The sequence below is a fragment of the Megachile rotundata genome, chromosome 9 (assembly GCF_050947335.1).
Source record: "Megachile rotundata isolate GNS110a chromosome 9, iyMegRotu1, whole genome shotgun sequence".
In the NCBI taxonomy this organism is placed as follows: Eukaryota; Metazoa; Arthropoda; class Insecta; order Hymenoptera; family Megachilidae; genus Megachile; species Megachile rotundata.
Window position 1 is genome coordinate 17,147,223 of NC_134991.1, and position 20,353 is coordinate 17,167,575.

At 43.1% G+C, this 20,353-nt stretch overlaps 1 protein-coding gene across 4 annotated transcripts in view; it reads right to left on the minus strand.

Moving 5' to 3' along the window:
• Positions 1-20,288, minus strand: part of Gfrl (Glial cell line-derived neurotrophic family receptor-like) — a 218,621-nt gene extending 198,333 nt beyond the window's left edge. The window contains exon 1 of one of the 4 annotated variants that reach the window (XM_076535545.1): positions 15,396-20,288. In XM_076535545.1, the coding sequence (XP_076391660.1) occupies positions 15,396-15,744 (349 nt within the window). In that variant the 5' untranslated portion in view covers positions 15,745-20,288. The remainder of the gene's footprint in view (positions 1-15,395) is intronic. The other 3 variants (XM_076535543.1, XM_076535546.1, XM_076535547.1) reach the window with 3 other exon arrangements.
• Between the last annotated feature and the right edge of the window lie 65 nt (positions 20,289-20,353).

Below are 20,353 nucleotides of genomic sequence, written 5' to 3' on the forward strand. Positions count from 1 at the left end.
TAAGCTCCATTACGCGCTCCCCGGTAAAACACCGTTCGAAAACGGCGATGCATCGGTATACGCTTATTTGAACGGAACCTCGCAGCGATGCAAAACCGAACACGTCGCCTCTCTTGTTTCGGTTCTTCGAACGATTTGACAGCCTTCGATATCTCGTCGAAAATCGATGAAAGGTTTTTTCACGTCCGGAAAACTCGTTAGCGCGTGTCTTTCGATGCCAAAGTTCGGTGAAAGGTTTTCGAGAGTAGCGAAACTGAAAATTAACAAGTGTGTTTCAGCGTTTCCGGAAATTTCTGATGAACCTCGTTCGTTGACAGCCAACGACGGGAATTGAATTACGGTAAATGGAGGAATTGGATTATCGCCGCAACTATCGAACTTGTAGGAAAAGTAAAAAAAGCGTACAACGAGAAGATCGAGTTATAGGAAATCTAGAAAATTCGAATACAGTAAGAGTAGAAAATTTCATCGGAAGTAGAATATCGTGGTAAAATCGAGAAACGAAATATCGGTAGCGTAAAATATTCGCGCAAAACGTTCGCGTATGCAGGCTCGAGAAAAGCTGTATAAACGGTGAAACGGAAGCTTGTCGTGCTTTTACTGGATGCAAGAAGCAATCGCAAACTTTCCCCGATTTTCTGGCCTCTATTCTTCCCGGAATTTTTCCACGAGGTCATAAGGGTACAGGTCGAGAGTAGAAAATCGTAGGAAAACGTAACGGACCGCGAAAACGAGAAGCGACCTGACTCTGTTCTTTGTTTACCAGCTCTTAGGTTCTTCGCTCGCTCTTCAGACAAAAATCGAACAGAGAGGAAGGAACCTGCATAGAGGCTGACGTTCTCGAGGACAGTGAAGTGCATTGCTCATCCTGTTTCCTTCTTTTTTCCATTGTCTTTGCGAGTTTTATAGCATCCGCTGCTTCTCTTACCTTTTACTGCTTCCCCTTACAATATCGACTAAAAACGAGAACGGTTTGACTCGATTCAGACTCGAATTCTCCTACACTTAGCGAAGTTGAAAACCTTGGTAAACGTACGATATAACGAGACCCATTTTCGCGAGGCAAAATATTATACCGGCAAATATTGATTCGTTTGTTCGGCTGAGAAATTCAAATTCGCGAAGAAAGAAAATGGGGTACGGAGAGAAAGGAGGGCGAATCCAAAAATGTGATTAGAAAGGTGATCGGTACATGCACGTAGCGGAGAGATCAAAGAATGTCGATTCACGGAAGACACTCATCTGTCAACGACGGCTGCGAAACGAAAGCGTCTAACCGGTTATCGATTTTCATCGGAGTGCTTCGGCTCTCGTTTCTGTCCGGTGTTTCGCGCGATTCCTTTCCCCGGGCAAAATTATAAACGAAACGACGGAATCTCGTGACCTGGTCGGTTTCGTGCGGTGCATCGATCGGACGTCGTGCCACCGCCATCGGCATCGTTCTCTGTGAATTTCTATTTACTCTGCTGTGGCGACAAGGCTGCTTTGAATAGAACGAGGTACTCTCGCTGGTTACACTCAGGATTCACCGATAACCTACAGGTGAATTGACCCCGATTTCCAAGTGCTTTCTCAAATTTAAACCCTTCAAACAATTTTTCCACTCATTTACCAAGCTTCCTCGATGTCTCTAACAAACAAACTACGTCGAAGCTCTCCACTAAATCCTCTGCCGCGTTTTTGCTGTGCCGCGTTCGCATATGAAAAGAAATATACTACTCGATGATACCGTCCGAGGACGAAAGAACGCAGATTTACTCTTCTGAAAATAGACTACTAAAAAGATATCGAATGGAACGTTCTACGAGTTTTATTTAGGAGGTTCAGTTTATTCAACTGTCATGAAATTTCGTTAACGATATAAAATCTGACAATTGATCTACCTGAGAAGTGCGGGAAAATGTTCTTTTTAGAGGAAGGTGACTGTACGAAGATTTTTACAATATCGGTGAAGCAGTCCGACTAAACAAAGCATCTTTTCCGCGTTTTTATTCGACCGAGATAGAAGAAGCGGCTGAAGGGGATGTTAGAAAAGAGGAAACGCCAACAGCGTCGCCGTTAAGGCTGAAATTAACCCCAGGCCAAGTGTGTCCCTCCCTGTAAGCTCGTCAAAACGAAGCTTCGGCTAATTGCGTCAGTCTGAGGACGTCTGGCGACGCGCCATGTCCGTGACACAGATTCGTCGAAACAAAACTCGAAGGGCTAATTCGACGACTGGGGAAACGAGCGAGAGGAGAGCGTACGTTGCCGTTGAGAGCTTAATTTTATTTGCATTCTATCCTTTTGGCAGTGGTAATCCGTCGACAAGCCGCTATTAAAGAGACGCTAGCTGCGTTTCAACCTCGACCGTAACACCGGCGCTGAATTAACCGAAGAACAACGCTAAGCTTTTATTACCGTCGCGGTGTGCTCGTTGTTCAGTCATTCGAACGCGGCTGAAACCGTTGTAGTAATTCGTGAACGAGTATGCGATTCTCTCTGAACACGCTCGCTCTTTCAAATATTTGCCGAATCAACTGTTCTCCTTAATCCTCCTGTGTTTATACTCGATAATGAGTAAAGCGAGAACATTGACGGGACAACGGTATAAATTTACACGACAAAATCTGGAAATTTAGACACGCTATAATGCTCCGCGTTTCCGCCTACAGCGCTATAAAAACGTTTCATTATATTTATTATATGCTATTCTTCCAGCGTAGCGATTTTATTCCTTTACAATTCGCGAGCTTCCATAGTTAATTATAAACCGAAATATCTTCAAAGAAACGGAGAAATCTACTGAATGGCGCGTATCTCTTATTTAATTTGTGAAATGAATTTTATTGTGAAGAAAAAGTTGGTGAAATTCTTTGAACGCCGGAGGTTCTGCTAGCGTTAATAAACAATGCCGATGTAATGCCACGGTGGCTAACAGGAATTAATTAAAACGGGATAATTGAACGACGAAAAACCACGAAGTAATTATAACCGTGTTCCAGCGTTTATGCATTTTATAGTTAACGCGAAATTCACGACCGGTTTTCGGCGAGTGTAAAAAGCCAGAGACAAAAAAAAAAAAGAGAGAAATATACGTAAATTTGTGTAGAATTGTTTTTCTCTGTGACTGGCCAAAAAATCACGGGATAACGACTAGCGGCGCTGCTCGAAAGTATGAATAACGGCCGCTGTAAATTTTCACCAGCGAATGCATAAAAAATTTAACAAACAGAAAGAAGGGTGAACCGAATTGGTATTCAGAAATTTCCGCTCTCGTCTCTGTATTCCACGACGATAAATAAAACCGACTTGTATAATTTAGAAGTAGATCCGCGATCGAGTCAGACCGAAGATCAGCACTCGTCTGAGCAACAACCTGTCATCGGTCAAAATCGATCACGACCGTTTAAAAAAATATCGAAACGAGTGACGTTTTGCAAAGTTAAATTAAAGAATGACCGTTATAGCACAGAATAAACTGAAAAATGAATTTGAACATATTCGAAAGCGATCATACAGCAGGTGTACATCGATCAATGTTGAAATTCGTGCAAACGTAAAATGATGGATTAAAAAGAATTTGTTTAAAATATTATTTCCGATCAGCCATCCGCTGGTCGATAACGTGCATGTATAGCATGCACGAGCTCTAGATAATACAGCTACGTGTTCTACAACATAGCTTCCTGAAAGAGAATTCCAAATGTGCTTTCTATAGCAGCTAGGACAATTTAGAATCGCCTTAAGCCTTCGAGTTTGAGGCAGCCAATTTAGAACAAGTCGAACCACTTGTAACCGTTACTATCATTATCATAGATCGTATAACACGAATAATCCAGCGAACATAAACTTTCCCATATTCTCGGATAAATCAGTAATCGTATTTTAGCAATCGTATCAACATAATTATCGGACTTAGAATCTTTTGCCGTATATTAGTAATCAAAGTTTAAAATCCTCTTTCCCTAATAGAATTAAAGTGTACAACGATTGACTTGTACTACTTAGCGCGACTGCCGCGGCTAATTGTAAGTGACAGCACGTTTCGTTTCCGAGCGTCGTTTTAAACGCGCTCGAAGTTGGGTGATTAATTTTGAAAAGCGACATTTGCGTGCGAGTTGTCGCCGCGAGCGTCGTTGACAAATGGAAACGTTCTCTCAAGATCGAAGCGTTTCTGCGATCTAACCCCAAGGCCAGGGGAATCGATAAAAGAAGGCGAACGCGTAAAATCCAAAGTTTCTGGCGATTTACAGTCTCGGAGGGGAACGTTGTTCCGGTGTTTTTACGAGGCGAGTCGCGTGGTGGTTTCGCGTAAACGCATTCTTCGGTACACGCACAAGGACCCTTTGATTTCCCGTTCGCATGTCGAAGTCGGTAACGACGTTACAACGGAGAAATCGCGTGTACAGTCGTCGTCGTCGAGATACCCCCCGGTCGGCAGTAAACGGTCAACCATCGCGAATGTTAAGCTACGCTTTCGCCTGACAGTAAACCGCAACTTTTAATGCCGCGACATTTGTCTTTTGTCAAGTGTCGCAAAATCCAATGACGCGATAGTGATGGTTTATCGCGATAAACAAACTCGTGACATTTAAGCATAAAAAACTTAATACCACGACTTTTATTTTTCCGTTAAATGTCAAAATGCACTCGATGAGTTCGAATCAGAAGGGTTAATCGTGTTTGCGCGAGTCGTATCGCAAACGGGGACGAAATCGAGTTTTTTTACGAGTAGATACATCACAATAGGAAATACTGCGGTTTCTCGTTACTCTAATAATAACGTCTTTCCCTTTTTGCTCTGCCAATACAAACTCCTTTCACCGCATAAAACTGCAAATAATTACGGTTCGTTAGTGACGTAGCCACAGGGCAAAACGTTACTAGGCAAGTTTTCATTACTCCCTGAGCAACGTGCATCCGTAACGTTGCTCGTGAAATCGTTTTTGCCTGGAGAAACCCGCGTCAAACTCGCTAGAGGAGCACGCTTCCACCTGGTAAGAAGACGAACGGACTCTGTTTTCACGTCAAAATTCGCTTTTTGCGTTTCCTAAAGACACCGAAGATAAATAATCTTCTGGGACGATGCTTCAACAATTAACCCATTTCGGTCGTATCTCCTACGAGACCCTATGGTTCAAATTTTTCCGAGAATCAATTTTACTTTGTAATTCTCAATCTGTAGGAGATAGAAGATATTTGTCTTTCTTAGAAATAAGAAATTACTTCTTTTATAAAATAGTAAGAGATTTATGAATTTTTTTATCGATCTTCGCTGGTGATCGAAGCAAAGCAACAGAATTTTGGAAAAAGCGTGGGATTATAGGGTTGATGGATTATCGAAAATATTTGTAGAGATCGACGGGCAACGAAAAAGGGGTTGCAAAGGTGAAGTTATGGGGTGCAACGGGCTCGAGTTCCAAGAATATAAGAGGTAACGGCACGAGAACGAGCAGCCGGTTGGCTCGCGAAGGAAAGCGGTCGCGATTAGATCTCTCTCGGCGAGTCGAGGCGAAGGGCGAAGGTAGGGCTAGCCCTTTTCGCGATAAGGCCTGCAAACGCGCTCGTTCGCGAAGCTTTCGTGTCGAACATTGGCGCAGGAACGTGGCTACTCTACGACTCGACTTCCTGGCTGTCGCGTCGACCAAAAACCTTCTTTCGCTTTTTACCCGCCCCGTAATTTCCCAGCCGGTCCTTCGCGAGAAGCTACAGCGAATTCGATAACGCGTTCGTTCGTTAACAACTTACGTTCTTCGACCACGATTCGTCTTAATTGCCTGAAAATTGTTTCGCGAACTCGGCTTTCGAATTTAATAAGAAGTTACGCCGATGAAATTGGACTCGTGATGCGGCTAACGAATCGATATCAATTCCTATGAAATGCATTTAACTCGTCGACTCTTAAACGCACCTCGAGAGAGTTATTACAAAATATTACTTCTCCGTAAATCGAGATCATGGCGTTTGAGAAATATTGCGCCATTCGCTTTGACTTCGCTTATAATTCTCGGGCAATTAAGTCGCGAGCAACCCATCTTTCGAGCAACACAAAGTTCCAGCATTTTCATGTCGTTAAATCTTCAAGACTCTAACTCGATGAAAATATTTGAGTTACTAAACGATACTTTATCGGTGCTTTGTCTGCTTAAAGGAAAGGATTGAAAGAGGATTCGTTACGCAATGCGTAAGTCAGAATCGATGGAAATTGTGACATTGAGGAGATCAGTTGGCGGAATCGGTCGAGTTACCGATTGGTCGTGTCACTATTTGCCTCTCGGCTCGCAACGCGATCGTGGGGAGGATTTTTAAATAAATCCACGGACAAATAGGGCGTAAATATCCTCGGCCTTTGACGCGATTTATCGAACGTACGCTGGCTCGAGGCCTCTCTGACCGGCGGTACGCGCCCCTTCTGTGAAATGCAATTAACATCGCAATTATCGACACGAATAACGACCACCGGGTCAACATACGCGCGCGCATATTTAATTAACCGTTTGTCGGTCCTGTGAATCGTTGAAATATTGCGCGAATATAACCTCCTTTGCGTGAAACGTTGTCTGCCGAAACAAACGCGCAACGCTGTTCCCGTTGCGTTCTCGAAAGCAGAGATTTTCGAAATATGTTTCCGACATTCGAAAATGCCGGCGCTCTACTATCGGTAAAACTAATTGCACGCGAAGATACGCCTACGGCGTTCTAGAACGTCTGTAAGGCCCGATAGTAATGAAAGGGTAGAGCGAAACGAAGCGGACGTTGTTACTCGTGCAACGAATTAACGCGATCAATTCGTTATTATCGCGCGTGCGGACGCTACGGACACTCGAAACGAGAACGAAATCATAAATCGACCGATATCTCGTCGATTGAGGTCCGTTTCCACGCGTTTCCCGTGAACTTGCCAACTTTATTTACGAGACATCGACGAACCAAGTAATCGACTCGAGCGAAACTGCCTCTCGTTTAGTCGGCGGGGTCAGATTCGGGCGATCGTAACGGGGAAACTCGAACGCGGGTCGATCGATCAGGAGATTCGATCGAGTTCGACGGGTGCTCTTTAAAACGAACAAGCGCGTCTAGCAACGTTTTAACGCCCATCCCGCCAAGCTTCTCCTATATTATGGCTGCCTCCCGGCTCAACGGAGATTGACAACGAATCTGATTTCGGGTTCCACTGCGAGTTGGATTTTCAAAATCATACCGTGAATTCAATACCTCCATTCCGGCAGCGACCGGCGTTAAATTAAAATCGTTACTCTTTCCCGTCCCTCTGTTTTGTTCCGTCAGCAGTCACTTTCGATGCTGGATACTCGTTTATATCTCGTACCGCTCTCCTCTGGCTGTTTATTTAACGGGTACCGCGTTCAACGGAGAACATTTTTCTTTTCTACTCTCCGCGTTTTCTGTAACGTCCGATGAACTCGATAAGAAGACCGCGAAAAATAAGAGTTAGCTGTGTTCGCGATTCTTTTCAGTCTTACGTATTTCGCCATGCAAATTCAATAATTCCCTGTACGGTGGTTTGCGGCTCGTAAATCTGCTGGAAATAAAGGAGGTGTGTCGTTTTCGGTGATGAAGAGGGGTCGCCCACTTTATGGGGTAAGAAATACGGGGTTGGCGAAAACGAAATCGAGTTCATCGAACAACGTACGCGGACAGAGGCTTATTCGTTCTTCTCATAAATCGAGTTACAAACAAGTTATTTTACAAGTATCAAAATATGATTAATTAATGAACGACTTGTCGAAACAAATCTTACTTGAACATTTTCGAAACATTCGTACGACATTGACTGGGCCTTTTTCAAACGAACAAAGCGCAATTAAACGAGAACACCGAAATAAAAAAGGACGTCAAGAACCGTCGCGCATCGCGAAAAAATTTATGTAAAAAGAGTCTGTCGCTTTTTTCTGCGGCGCCAGTACTCGAGCGGCTGACTATAAACGTACGCTTCTACTACTGACAGCACAGCAACTAGTAGAACGCGCTCGACAAGGGTCAGACACGATCCAGCTAATTTCCATTTCTGTTCATCAACCGATGACACAGATTTCGTTAAAAAATTATTGTCCGTCTGCCATAGAAAGTGTAACTTGACGAGGGTATAGTTGGAGCTAACCCTTTCGTTGCGAAACCTGTGAACGTTTCTTTTCACTAATTAGTATCTAATAATTTAGTATCGGTGCTTGAAACGGTAATTGTTAGTCAGTAGTTAGTGATTAATATTTGGAGAGTTGGTTTACAATTAGCGATCAGTGCACGATACACGATGGTGGATATTTGAGTCGAATGATACCGTGATAAAAGAGTTAATAAACGCGGCATCTTCGACGCCGTTGCAGAAGAAGCGAAACGTCTAAAAGAAGAAAACGAGAACCGGATACGCTATTAATGGCGTTTTTTCGAGGAAAAAGTCGATCGTTCTCAACATCCATCGCGTCGAATTACGAGCGATAAAAACGGTGGAGTCGCAACCAACTGAAGCTTTCTAATTTATAATAGCCGCTTGAATTTTATTTGATTTGGAACAATTTTTCCTCTCTCAACACTTTATCGAGTAAAAGTTACTTAATGGACTTTTTCGACGCCGGCGATCATTGATTGAAAAAGATGAATAGGTTTTTGATCGTTAATCTTTGGTCGAAATAACCTGTCAGAGAAATCTGATAATATGAATTATGTTATTTAAATCTTTCTAGTTCTTTTAATACAAGAAACTACAATATTTACTTGGACGGTGTAAAAAGGTTGTCGTAACGTTGTAGCTCATTCGTTATTCTACGTATCATCGTACAGTCCGTAAAACTGAATTAATGCGAAGAAAACGTGATGCAAAATTGAATTTAAAAGATCCCTGTATGACATCGTTCGAGAGTTAAATTAAAATAAAATTTCAATATCTTCCGTGTAACGTCGTTGAAAGACACGAGTAAAAAAGTGCTAGAATCCAACTCGCTTTGAGTGTCGGACTCTTCGAAGCAAGCGTAAACACTTGTCGAGTAAAGTTGCGAGCAAAGTAGAGAGATACAGGAAAGACTCGAAAGAAGGCAACGAGGGAGGTCTTGGAAGGAATTCCGCGCGTTGAAAGTCAATTTCTAGGTGGTACATGAAACGTCATCACGCGTGATTAACGATCGCGGAATTAATTTCCAGCCACGACAAGCAAATACTTCAGGGATTAAGCGTCCGGAGGCTAGGCTGTCTTTGTTTTTCCGTTCAACGCCGTATGAAATATGTAGAAAGCGCGTCCTGGTTTACGAGCCACCTAAATTATGGTAGCATCTTCAGGATCGAAGATTAATCGAACGAGGTCGTGTTTAATCAAATCGAAGTATGCGTCCTATGTATTGATTGTCCCCGTTTCTTTCTTATCCGTTGAAATTTCTCAACGTTATTGGTCGTCGATATACAGAACGTAAATACCAACGAATAATTGATTACATCGTCGCATATTATTCATTAATTTCGACATTCGTTGAAACCTCTCGAAAATTTAGAAAAAAGTGTGCGAACGATAATTGCTACCGGAGGATCAAATTCCGTTTGAAAGCGATAGGGCAATAAAACGAGGTACAAATAAAGATGGACATCGAAGACGGCACCGATAAAATGTTTCAATGGCTACGGAAGGATAGAGAAAAAATTGAGGAAACAGTTTGGCCGAGAAAGATGTTAGAGGTTCAAAGAGAACCGCGTATCGGGTCAAGGAGGCCGAGGTTGCCGGCCAATTAATTAGTCATTTCTTTGACGAGGAATCCCGTGATTCGAGGTGTTCCCTTTGCCACGATACAAGTAGTAATAACGGGTTTCTCGAATGGGTGGTGTGGAAGGAAACGAATCGCTGGAGGAAAGGAAACGAGGTCGAGTAAAATAAAATAAGAGAGGAAGTAGACGACGAGATCGAGCAGCTTCTCGGCCCTACACAACGAATACTTTCGTCTTGATGTTGGTTCAAATCCATGTGCGAGGTGCAACGAGACCAACGGGTAAAACGCTTGTAAATATTTATGGAATCCGACAAACACGTATTCGTTAACGAATCAATGAAGTAACAACAACGTAAATGCAAATATTATTTCTCTTCGTTTTACACGGAATAATTCTGCAATCTCTTTAATATAGAATTCGTTGTTTTCTTGCAAATATATTGATTTTATTCCTTCCGCGTTGGTTGACTCGATTGTTTTTTTTTTTTGTGGAGAATAAAACGTCTTATAGAAAAATTAATGGGAAACGTTCAGAAATAAATAATTGCGTCTTGAAAACACTGCGATGGAAAATAAAGAGCAAACATTGCAACGTCTATAAAATATAGGTTTAATCTGTTCCCGCGAACGACCGTGTTCCGCACAAAATAGTGCAGCTAGGCAATTGAATGTTTAGAAGTGACTGCTATCAAAGCATACGTGACTCCCGAATTTATTCCCAATAATGAAATTTCGCCGAATAATTAATTACGCGGATCGAGCCGACAAATCAAACTGTTCGGTAATTGAATTCAACCAGCAAGCTATCGGCCTACGGAATCGCACGCTTCGATATCGAGGCGTTCTTTTAAATCATACGCGGCCTAACAAATGGCATCGTTCTACGGAAATACATACGGAAAAAGAAAAGGAAATAATTCGTCCACGGGTAGCCCGTGGAAAATTGTGCATTCAATTTTTCCATGCAGTTAGAAAAAAAAGAAACACGATACACCCGATGGAAAATTGAAACGATTCTATTTTGCGCGATCGAGAAAAATCTTCAACTCGTGCAAAAAACGTCGCGTGTAAAGTTTCAGGAAAGTTTAATTTACACCATGATACGGTCAATGTGCTGGAGCGTGCAAAATTTAAGAATTTAGAACAGTGTAATCGATGCGTTAAATTTAACTATCAATTATGTTATAATTAAGCGCATTTTATGGAATAATCAAAGGACAAGATATAATGAATCTTGAATATCATGAATATTTGATGAAGAAGCTAGAGCTACTGATTAAGTAATTTAGCGGAAAATGAAATAATAATGTTCTCGTTAATTCTTAATAGAGCCGGTCGTATTAAATGTCACAATTTGAAATTGTAAGAAGCACAAAATAATATTTGATTGATTCGTGATCTTTGAAATTCGATTGAAACGGCAGAAAATTTACAGACTCGGTCCTAGCCGAGTTTCCTGAATGAAATCCTTTCCAGAATGGTAGAAACAACGAAACCGATCGCGGGTAGGTAAACGGTATTCTCGGGTGTATTCAATCTTTCTGACAGGATTAATTAATCACGTTGGCCCATGAATATCGACCGAATCGACTCTCCAACGAATGTTTACGATTTTCAGCTGCGAAGCTAAATATATGGTTCAGCTTCGTGCTTCTTGAAGATACCTTAAACCACAAAGAGATGCTTCGCAAAGCAGACATTTTGAAATATCGTAGAAAAATTTTTCATGGAAATATAAAACTGAACTTTGGTTATTTTTATGCGTTCAATCGATATTATTATACTTTATGTTAAAAATAAAAGATACGTGTTCGAACAACTCCCAGACTGATAAATCAGATATCATAAGATATTTGCGATATCAGGAAACACTCGGGGCAAGGCCTTTGGCCCACTTTATTGGGTCTAGCTTGGCTGCTGTTTCTTCCTCGTCGCACACTCTAACAAGTTTCAAACTTGCAAACTTCCAAAGTTCAGAAACGTGCAACAACGCAGTCCACCTGTATCCCGCTTGTTAAGTACGTTGTTCCTACGTCTATAGAGTAGACTTTAGTTATATCGCCACCATTGCCGGACAAGCGAGTCCCCTTCGCATGGACTGCCACATTGCCTAATATAGCCTTGCGTTTATTTCTACGCGTTAGTTCTCCACGCATTAGATCGCTGCACGGTTGTATCTCTACTCGTTGTATTTACACGCTTTGTATCTCTACGAGGCATAATTTAGCGCCGTCCCCATCAACGGAACACACGGATCTTCTTGCATGTTACGTTCTCTTTCTGCAACGGCCATCCTAATAATTTTCCGGCGCCATATAATACGACGAGAGTGTACCGTAGATCGGAGCAAAGTGTAACGGTGTTAGGTCAGGAACTCGCTATCGAAGGGTTAATCAACTACCAAGAAACTCGAGTAGTAAGTTCCGAATGCAAAGGGTTAATGACCCACGGCTTCGATCAGTTACAGCCCTTCGTTTATCACGGGAGTCGAATAGCTGGAGACCCAGAAAAGGTACGAGTTAAGGTCCTCGGTTCGATTCGGTTTACCAGAAGATGCAGAATCAGGGAGAAGGTCGGGAAGGGGAAACGAGCGGGAACAACGACTCGAAGGTACTTCGAATTTATTCGAAAGCAACCTCGTTACGGTACGGCTGGCTAAAGTAGGTCGCATGAAAATAGCGAGGACGTTTAAAAGCACCTCACCGTACGATTTAACGTCAATGGGCCACTTCTCGGTCCCCTCTTTTTCCCTTTCTCCGAGGCTGCGCCTTCTTTTTCTTCGTCTGCCACCCCGGCAGCTTCGCCTACCTTTTCCTTTTGCGGGCTGACTTGCGACATTTAAGCAAGGAGCCTGTAGGACGTAGCCACGTCGCGAACTCTTAGAGAAAAATCTTTGCCCGCTTCGGATGCTCTCGCGTTCGTGCCTTTGTAGCTGCTGCTTTTTTTACTTCTCCCTTTTTCGACGGAGATTCCTTCTTGACAGACTGTCGCCTTCTACGTCCCACAGTTTCGCGCCTCCGGCATCCGCGATCTTTTTAACCTCCTCGTCTTCGCTGGCTAACTATTTTTCAATTTTACTCGTCGTTTCAATTTCTGCTAACCTGTCTCGCTCCAGGATGATTTTGACCGTGTTTTCTTTACATCGACCCAAAGTCAACAGCAAATTTGTCGTCTCGTTAAATAAATACTGCTCGTTAAGCGTTAAATGTTCTTAACTTCGTGGTGAAACCTTCGTTATAATTCATTTGAATACTCGCTTCAATTAGTTTAGCGTGCTATTTAACACGTTTAAACCGACGTTTGTTAGACACACTAGAATACGAATAATTCGGAGCAATCTTTCTTTTAATTACGGAGCCAACTGATCTACAACGAAATTCGTGTCAATGACAAATAATCAATGAGGGCAAAATCGATGCAGGGTTTCATCCTCGACCTTCGAAAGAAAAAGGGAGCACGAATATAAAATACCGATGAAACCGATCACCATCCATTATTAACACTCTATAAGCACGTACGCGGTATTTCGCCGACGAGGAGGGTGTATAAATGACTTCGATCCCAAAACTTGCTCGTGGGCTATAGATACGGTAGATAGCCTTTGATCGTGGGTCTCGATCGAAGTTCATCCCCAATTCTCGTAGATGCTCTACAACAATGGAGACACTACCTTTAAGTATCTTCCGCTCTGGGGATTCCTAAAGCGAGCGCAGACAAATTTCGAAGGTTAGACTCGAAATTCGGAAAGTTTGTCGGGTCTTTGGGACTTTAGAATTTAAAACGCTTTAAAGTCTGGGTCTTTGTGGTTCTCGAAAGTTTGTAAAAGCCTGCTCTATTTAACGATATCTTCTCAAAAGATGTTATTCCAGCAATTAGAGGGGACTAAGTCGAAGTTAATGATCGAAAGTTACTCGGAGAAAAGTCGGAATTGAAACGACGAAAGGGAATTAGAGGAGCAAAGTCTCTAGATTACACGGTTGTTTCGCCACTTAAATTACCACCGCATCGAAGCGGCGTCGATAAACCATCGTTGTTGAATTAATAACTGGTCCTAATTGAATTAATAATCTGCTCGTCCCTCTACGGAAATTGTAATAGCTGCTCGGTGGCTAGCAAAATACGAGCCCAAGCTATACGTACAGTTATCGGTTCCTGTCCAATTATTGGCTTCCCTTCCACCCCTATCGGAATGCTCTATCGAACCATTGCTGAAACGAGCGTTTTTCTTTTTTTTACTAAAAAAAGATGCGGCCTTTCAACGGCGAATACATTTACTCGAATATTTTGCAGCAAATAGAATCACGGTTTTGAATTAAACTCGGATCGGTGAATTCGTTTTGGAACATTTATATGATCCATGCTAATAATACGGGCAAAATGAACCGAAAAATTGGAATCTTATCGGATTAATTCCAAGAAACTTGGAAAGATAAAGCTAAATGAATTTGATTAAAAACTCGGAACGTTAAAAGATTCAACGATCTATTCTTCGAATACGGAATCGTAACGATGTAAGGAAAGCTCGAGTTATATAAAATTAACTTCTGAATAGAAAAGCATTTTCAAACGTCAAACGGTATCGGAAACATCACGACCAAGAAAAACAGAAATTATATTTTGATGGAGATAATTGTTCATTCTTGGAATGGAGAGATATTTAAAAACGCGAGCTCTGTCAAAGACACCATGAGGTAGGAAAGTACACGAGTTATATTGTGACAGAGATTACTTGTATTCTCTGTTCTTTGACTAGAAAAGCATTTTAATATGCTGGCTACTGTCAAAGAAACCATGGCGTAGAAAAACATACGAGTTATATTTTGACCGAGATTATTCTTTGTTCTTTCAATGGAAAATATTTACAAACGTTAGATAGTGTCAAAGGCACTAACCTACGTATAATTCATCCTGTTTTACGGCATGAAACGTAGGGACCAGTAGTTGACGTTGTATCGTAATCGTTATCATAGTCCTCTTCTTTCCGTAAGCAATTCGCGGCATTTTATTTTGTAGAATTATAAACGACAATTGTATTACATTTTCATGCCAGAGTTCACAATGTTCGTCAAATTTACAAGCGTCGACTCTCGGTACACTGTCAACTACCGATGCAGTATCTTTAATAAAGGGAAAGAATTTTGAAAAAAATAGAAATGAGCGTGTAAAACGTAGAGTTTAAATAATACAATAAAAGAGCGATAAAACGAACGCCGTTGAAAATTGTTTTCTCCGTAGCAATTATTCGCGGTACCAGTCACCGGTGACCTGGACGGCAATTAACGTATGAAAAAGGATAAAAAATGAAACGGTAACACTATTTCAAGCAATCGAGACAGTTTGAAACTCGGATCGTTTCGTTAGCCGAACACGCGATCCATCCCACGAAAGTTACGAGAGAACGGTCTCGTGTCAACGATCAAACAGGAAACTCCCTCTTCTATCTAACTTTCCCCGCGAGCGAAAACGCAGGGTCGAAGGGACCGCGATGTTTACGAATCGGCTCTGGCTGGCGAGCCAACGTCAACAAGCTTGATTCTACGCGGAGCGTGACCTTGTTGACGTCGCGAACGAAGCTAACCACTCTGTTTCGAGCAAAGTTCCCCTTTGTCGATTTACAACGCCGCGCCGTATTTGCGAACGCTAGCAAAGCATGCTCGACGAGAATAAATGTTCGAAAAAGAAATAGGAGAGACGATAAAAAAAACTCACCGCTTCTTCCGGTAGGCGTCGGAGCGGACGTTGATCTGCCAGTCGGTTCCGGTATGGGGAAAATGAGATCGCAGCACTCCCTTTCAGGGAACTCGCTGGCCCGAGTGCACCTGCAGCAACACGACAGCACGACGATCGCCGCCGCGACACTCGCAAACAGCTTCGATCGCGCCAGCAGCGTCCCGACGACACGTGACATGACTCTGCCCATCAGATCATGGTACAACATAGGTCCTCTATCTTTCAGCGTGTTCGTAAAACGATCCTGTTGGACGCTTTCGAGGGCCAGCGATCGAGACGGATCTGCCGGACGACGACGACGATGAATCCCGCGACGTCCGCGCGACATCCTCTCGTCGTCCGTCTCATCGTGCCCCGTTTCCTCCACCTTCGATACGATCCAACCCGAGCGAACACTCCTCGTATCCAGGCCTTCGCACTCTCTTATCCTTTCACTTTTCCCGAGCTAAATTATTCACGAACACTACCCTCGACCGACACCGATTTCCAGCTCGAAACCCTCGATTACGGAATTTCTGAAGGGGGCGATCGATTCCTTCGCTGGATCACACGTGCCTCACAGACAAAGAGGATGACCTTGGTGCAGCCGCGATCACACGCGCCGGAAACCACGGAACACGATAAACACGACCGGAGAAATCTGCACTCGATTGTGTTCGGTGTACTCTAGTGTGTGTGCGTGTACGAGTGTGTCTGTGTGCGTGAGTGTTGCTGCAGAAAAGGATGCGGCAAAAGTGGCGAACACTCGGTGTCCTCGTGTCACTTCGCGCGCGCGTACTGGTTAGCAGCGAGCGTGCCTCCGAGTCGGGACCGCGTCGCCACGACGACTCGACGCCCAATGAGGATCGTACCGCGATAGACCGTCGGCCGCGCGGTCTAACCCTCCACCACCCCTGCTTTCTACCTGCTCTTCCTACCCCTTCCGCCAAACTTACACGCGATAGTTTCTGCGCGAAAGTGTGCGCGTTCTCCGCGTTCCGAAACCTCCGTCGGACCGGCCTTATCTATAGATCCTCTGTGTCCTTGCACGTGCCGATTCAAAGTGTACGTGAGATCGTGCCAGTGTACGCTCTCCTCTACCTGGACGATTGTCCACGATGTTCAACGGGTGTTATCGCTTCTAATGTTGACAATTTTACTGTTTCGAAGCGAACAGAATTTTACAGGCTGTTTATAAACAGTGTCGAATACCGTGGATTTCGATTTTCGATGTAGTACAAAGTTTTAAAGTTTGAAGGAACTTATAGTGCTGTGACCCTTGAAAGATGGTAACGACAATGTTTTCAGATCGTTAAACGAGATATTGCGAGCGAAGTTGCTTATTAAAATACGAGCCGAACGATAGCACTTAACCTGACTCACCCTGTATATTCGTTTATGAGCGCCGTGAGACTATACTGTCGTGTCATTGTAACACAATTCCACGACAGAACGTGGAAGCGACAACGTCCGATCGTATCCGAGGGATTCCGAGCGGAGGAAAGCCACCCCCTAGCTAGGGGTGACCAGGTGGACGGGCCACCAGCGACCCTCGTCCGTCGTACGCTTCGTTCCTGACCTCGTTTCGCTTGGTTTGTCGAGGTCGGTTACGCGGAAATGCCCGCCGGGTGCCGTGCTGTTCACCCCTGAAATCTATCTTAACCCTCAAGCTTCTGCCACTTTCCCTTCAACGAAATGCATCCTCCTATAAATACCAAAGATCCGTTCAGAAGGTTAAAATTAAAGAAACTCTTCTTCCATTTACAAGATATTCTCTAAAAACAAAACGCGGAATTTGTTCACTCGAAAAATTCCAAGTGGCCTTGGACCGTAGCAAATTTTAAAGGCCACTCTAACTCGAGAAGCAATCTATGAAGGAGTTTGAAATTTTAATCGTTCATCAAGCTACGTTGGACCAGTCGTGAAAATTTCACTGCTCCAACATCGTGGTAAGATCTTAATAAACGATAGAGTCTAAAGTGTCGTAAGTGATGGGTTCCTTGTTACGTCTATGAATAACGAAGAAATGTAGTTGGTAATTCGTTGACAGGAAGTTTTACAGAGTACGAAACGTACGAAGGATAATTCTGGTTCCTGCGGCGATGAATATTATGATTCGTGAATCGAGTATTATCAATTAGAAAGGGTGATTACCAGAATTCATGGGCGACGAACGATCGAGATGCACCGCATAATGCTAGGGCAAACAGTATTATTAATTCCCATCGTGACGTACCGAAAATCCGATATTCCGTTGGTGGTTGGCGAAAAACGCGCCCGACCACGCCAACAGTCCGCATAATCGCGACTCGATTGGCCGTGTTAAATAGAACCAACCTAATATTGACGTGTAATATTAATCGAGTTTTATGTCGGCGCCGAGGGTAATTGTTTTAACGCGTTTACCGGCAAAGGGGGTGTATCGGTATTTCGAACTTTATTGAATATTTCAAAAAGTATAAATGTTAAATACTAATTTAATCGAGTAGTTAACAAACGGAGAAATAACTCCATTGAGAATTGTCTTCGTTCAGAGAATGTATTCCAAATATTAACGAAACAAACAAGAACAATACGATGATCGATGCTCGGAACACAATTTGTGCGCGAGTAAATTGTTTCGACAAAGATAAATAGAATTATACATCTATTGATAAAATATGATAAGCCCGTGTCTGACTTGGTTGATATCGTGATATTGCGAGTTCGACTATTCTACTGATAAAGCTGAATCGTTCTCTGACGGGCTGACCCAAGCTAGTAGAATAAGCACGCCGCTGGTCAGACGGAATAGTGTACTTTGCGGCAGTAGAAGTTGAGTTAGAATGGTCGAACAAGCAATGTCGGTTACCGGAGAGTTTGTGTCAGCACTTATACGAATAATCAAACTGTGGCTGTTCGTACAAGCTCGAGTATGAATGATTCGTCGACGATATAAAAAAAGCTTATGCCGCGTTAATTACCTGGGTAACTCGAACAAGAGTGTACCAAAAAAGTCTCGATAAAACTCGAAAGAAAAACTTAAGATCCTTTGCTAATTATTCGCAAGACCTACTTCGTTCGACTTGCATCGACTATTTTACTAGATCAATTTCATGTTAGAAGAACAGCTTGTTCGCGGAATAGAACATCTGCATTTTAATTCGAGGGGAAACGATTGCGTGGCGGAAATCATGGGACACGATCGTACAGTTTTGGCACAGTTTGAATCCGGTGATTTAATATAACCATTCGGCAACACCGAATGCTCAATTTATAGCCACGACGTGGCGCGATCGTATTTGAACGTAGATAGCACTCGGTGAGAAGCGTGTAAAAGCGTCGCGACGTATCGATTTTATTAACCAGCTCGTCGTTCACAAAGACGTCACGTCGTCAATAACGATAATTTACAATTAGCAAAATGTTTCACGGGAGTGAAATTAAATAAGTAGGTCGCGAATCTTTGTTCTACTTCCCGGGAGAAGGAAATCTGTTGATTATTGTTTGCTCTTTAGACAGATTGTAACGCACGAAGGAATTATTTGTTCGAATTGAACGCGATGTCTCTCATTGGAACACGAAATAGTCGCGTGCCAACGAAATACTGGCGTACGTCGATATCACGCGAAGATACTTTGATGGCGAAATCGCGATCCTACCTGCGGCACGATCAAATTACGAGCGACAAAATAGCTGTAACCCTCCTCTCCCTCGAATCGCTAATTTACGTCGCTGTTTTCGAACAGGGAAGTTATTTTTCATCATTGATCGATACACTATAGCTTCGGAAACAAGAGCATCGTAATTAATAAATCAGTAACACTCCGAGTGTCTGACGTATCCGAATTTAAACTCGTCAACTCGAAAGTCTAGCTTCGAAAATTCGGAGAACGAAGAAAAAAGAGGAGAGCGAGAAAACCGGAAGGGTATTTGATGTATCAGTGTCGAGGCATTGGCACATAAGGGTGGGTGCATTAGAAATCGGGTTTAAACGAGCCGTAATACATTCAGCGGTGTACCACTGGTATCGGGCGACGAAAGCGCGGGGAGAACCGGATGCATAGAGAACTCGACGATAGTCAACGTCGGTCTGCGGTTACGGTGAGTAGAAGTGACAGCCAGTAGCTGCATAATGACTCGACTGCAGCCGTGCAATGCGGTGCGCAAGCTCGGCTACGTTGTTTCGTCGCGTTGGCTACAAGGGAATCCAACAGCCGCCCCCCAACAACCGTACACCAACGATCCCTCCGTACCTTTTGCAACCGTGTTACAGCCACACCGACTCGTCTTTCACGCGCTGGCACGCGATTCTCACGGTTTCTTTCGAATCCGTAATTTCACCCGCCGGCAATAACTCTTGGTCGATGTGGAGCCCGTAATTTCCAGCTGCTTGCTACCCTGTTCGCGTGTTAATTTCGCTCAGCCGCAGTCCCGTATCTGGAACAGTCGATTTCGTATGCGTCGTGACACCGAAAACTACCGTTCCACCGACGCATGAACGCCAATATTTTCAACGATCAACGCCTTATCAATGAAACGATGCTCCGATGCGTGCACCGACGACGGGAACAATCGCTCGTTATCGGTGATACGAGTCAAACATCTGTACAATACGCCTGCATATATAACCGGGCGATTTTCTTTCTACGCTTTCCGAAAATTCCAATATCGCGCGAGAAAGAATAATTCCTTTTTAAATCTCTCATTCCCGTTCGATCGAATATAAACAGCGTAATAAATATGTAACAAATATATGACAGGAGAATGGTTTAAAATAGCGTATAAAGAAATAAAAAGAAATTTTATTCGTTGATCAGAATCCATTATTTAACGAAGAAGCGAACATCCAATAAATCAGAGATAACGCTAAAAACCGGAACCTGAGATATATGGATATTTTGAACGTTGTTTTGAGAATTATCTCAGCGATACATTTGTCACGATTGGCGATGACAGATTGGTTTTTGATAATCGTT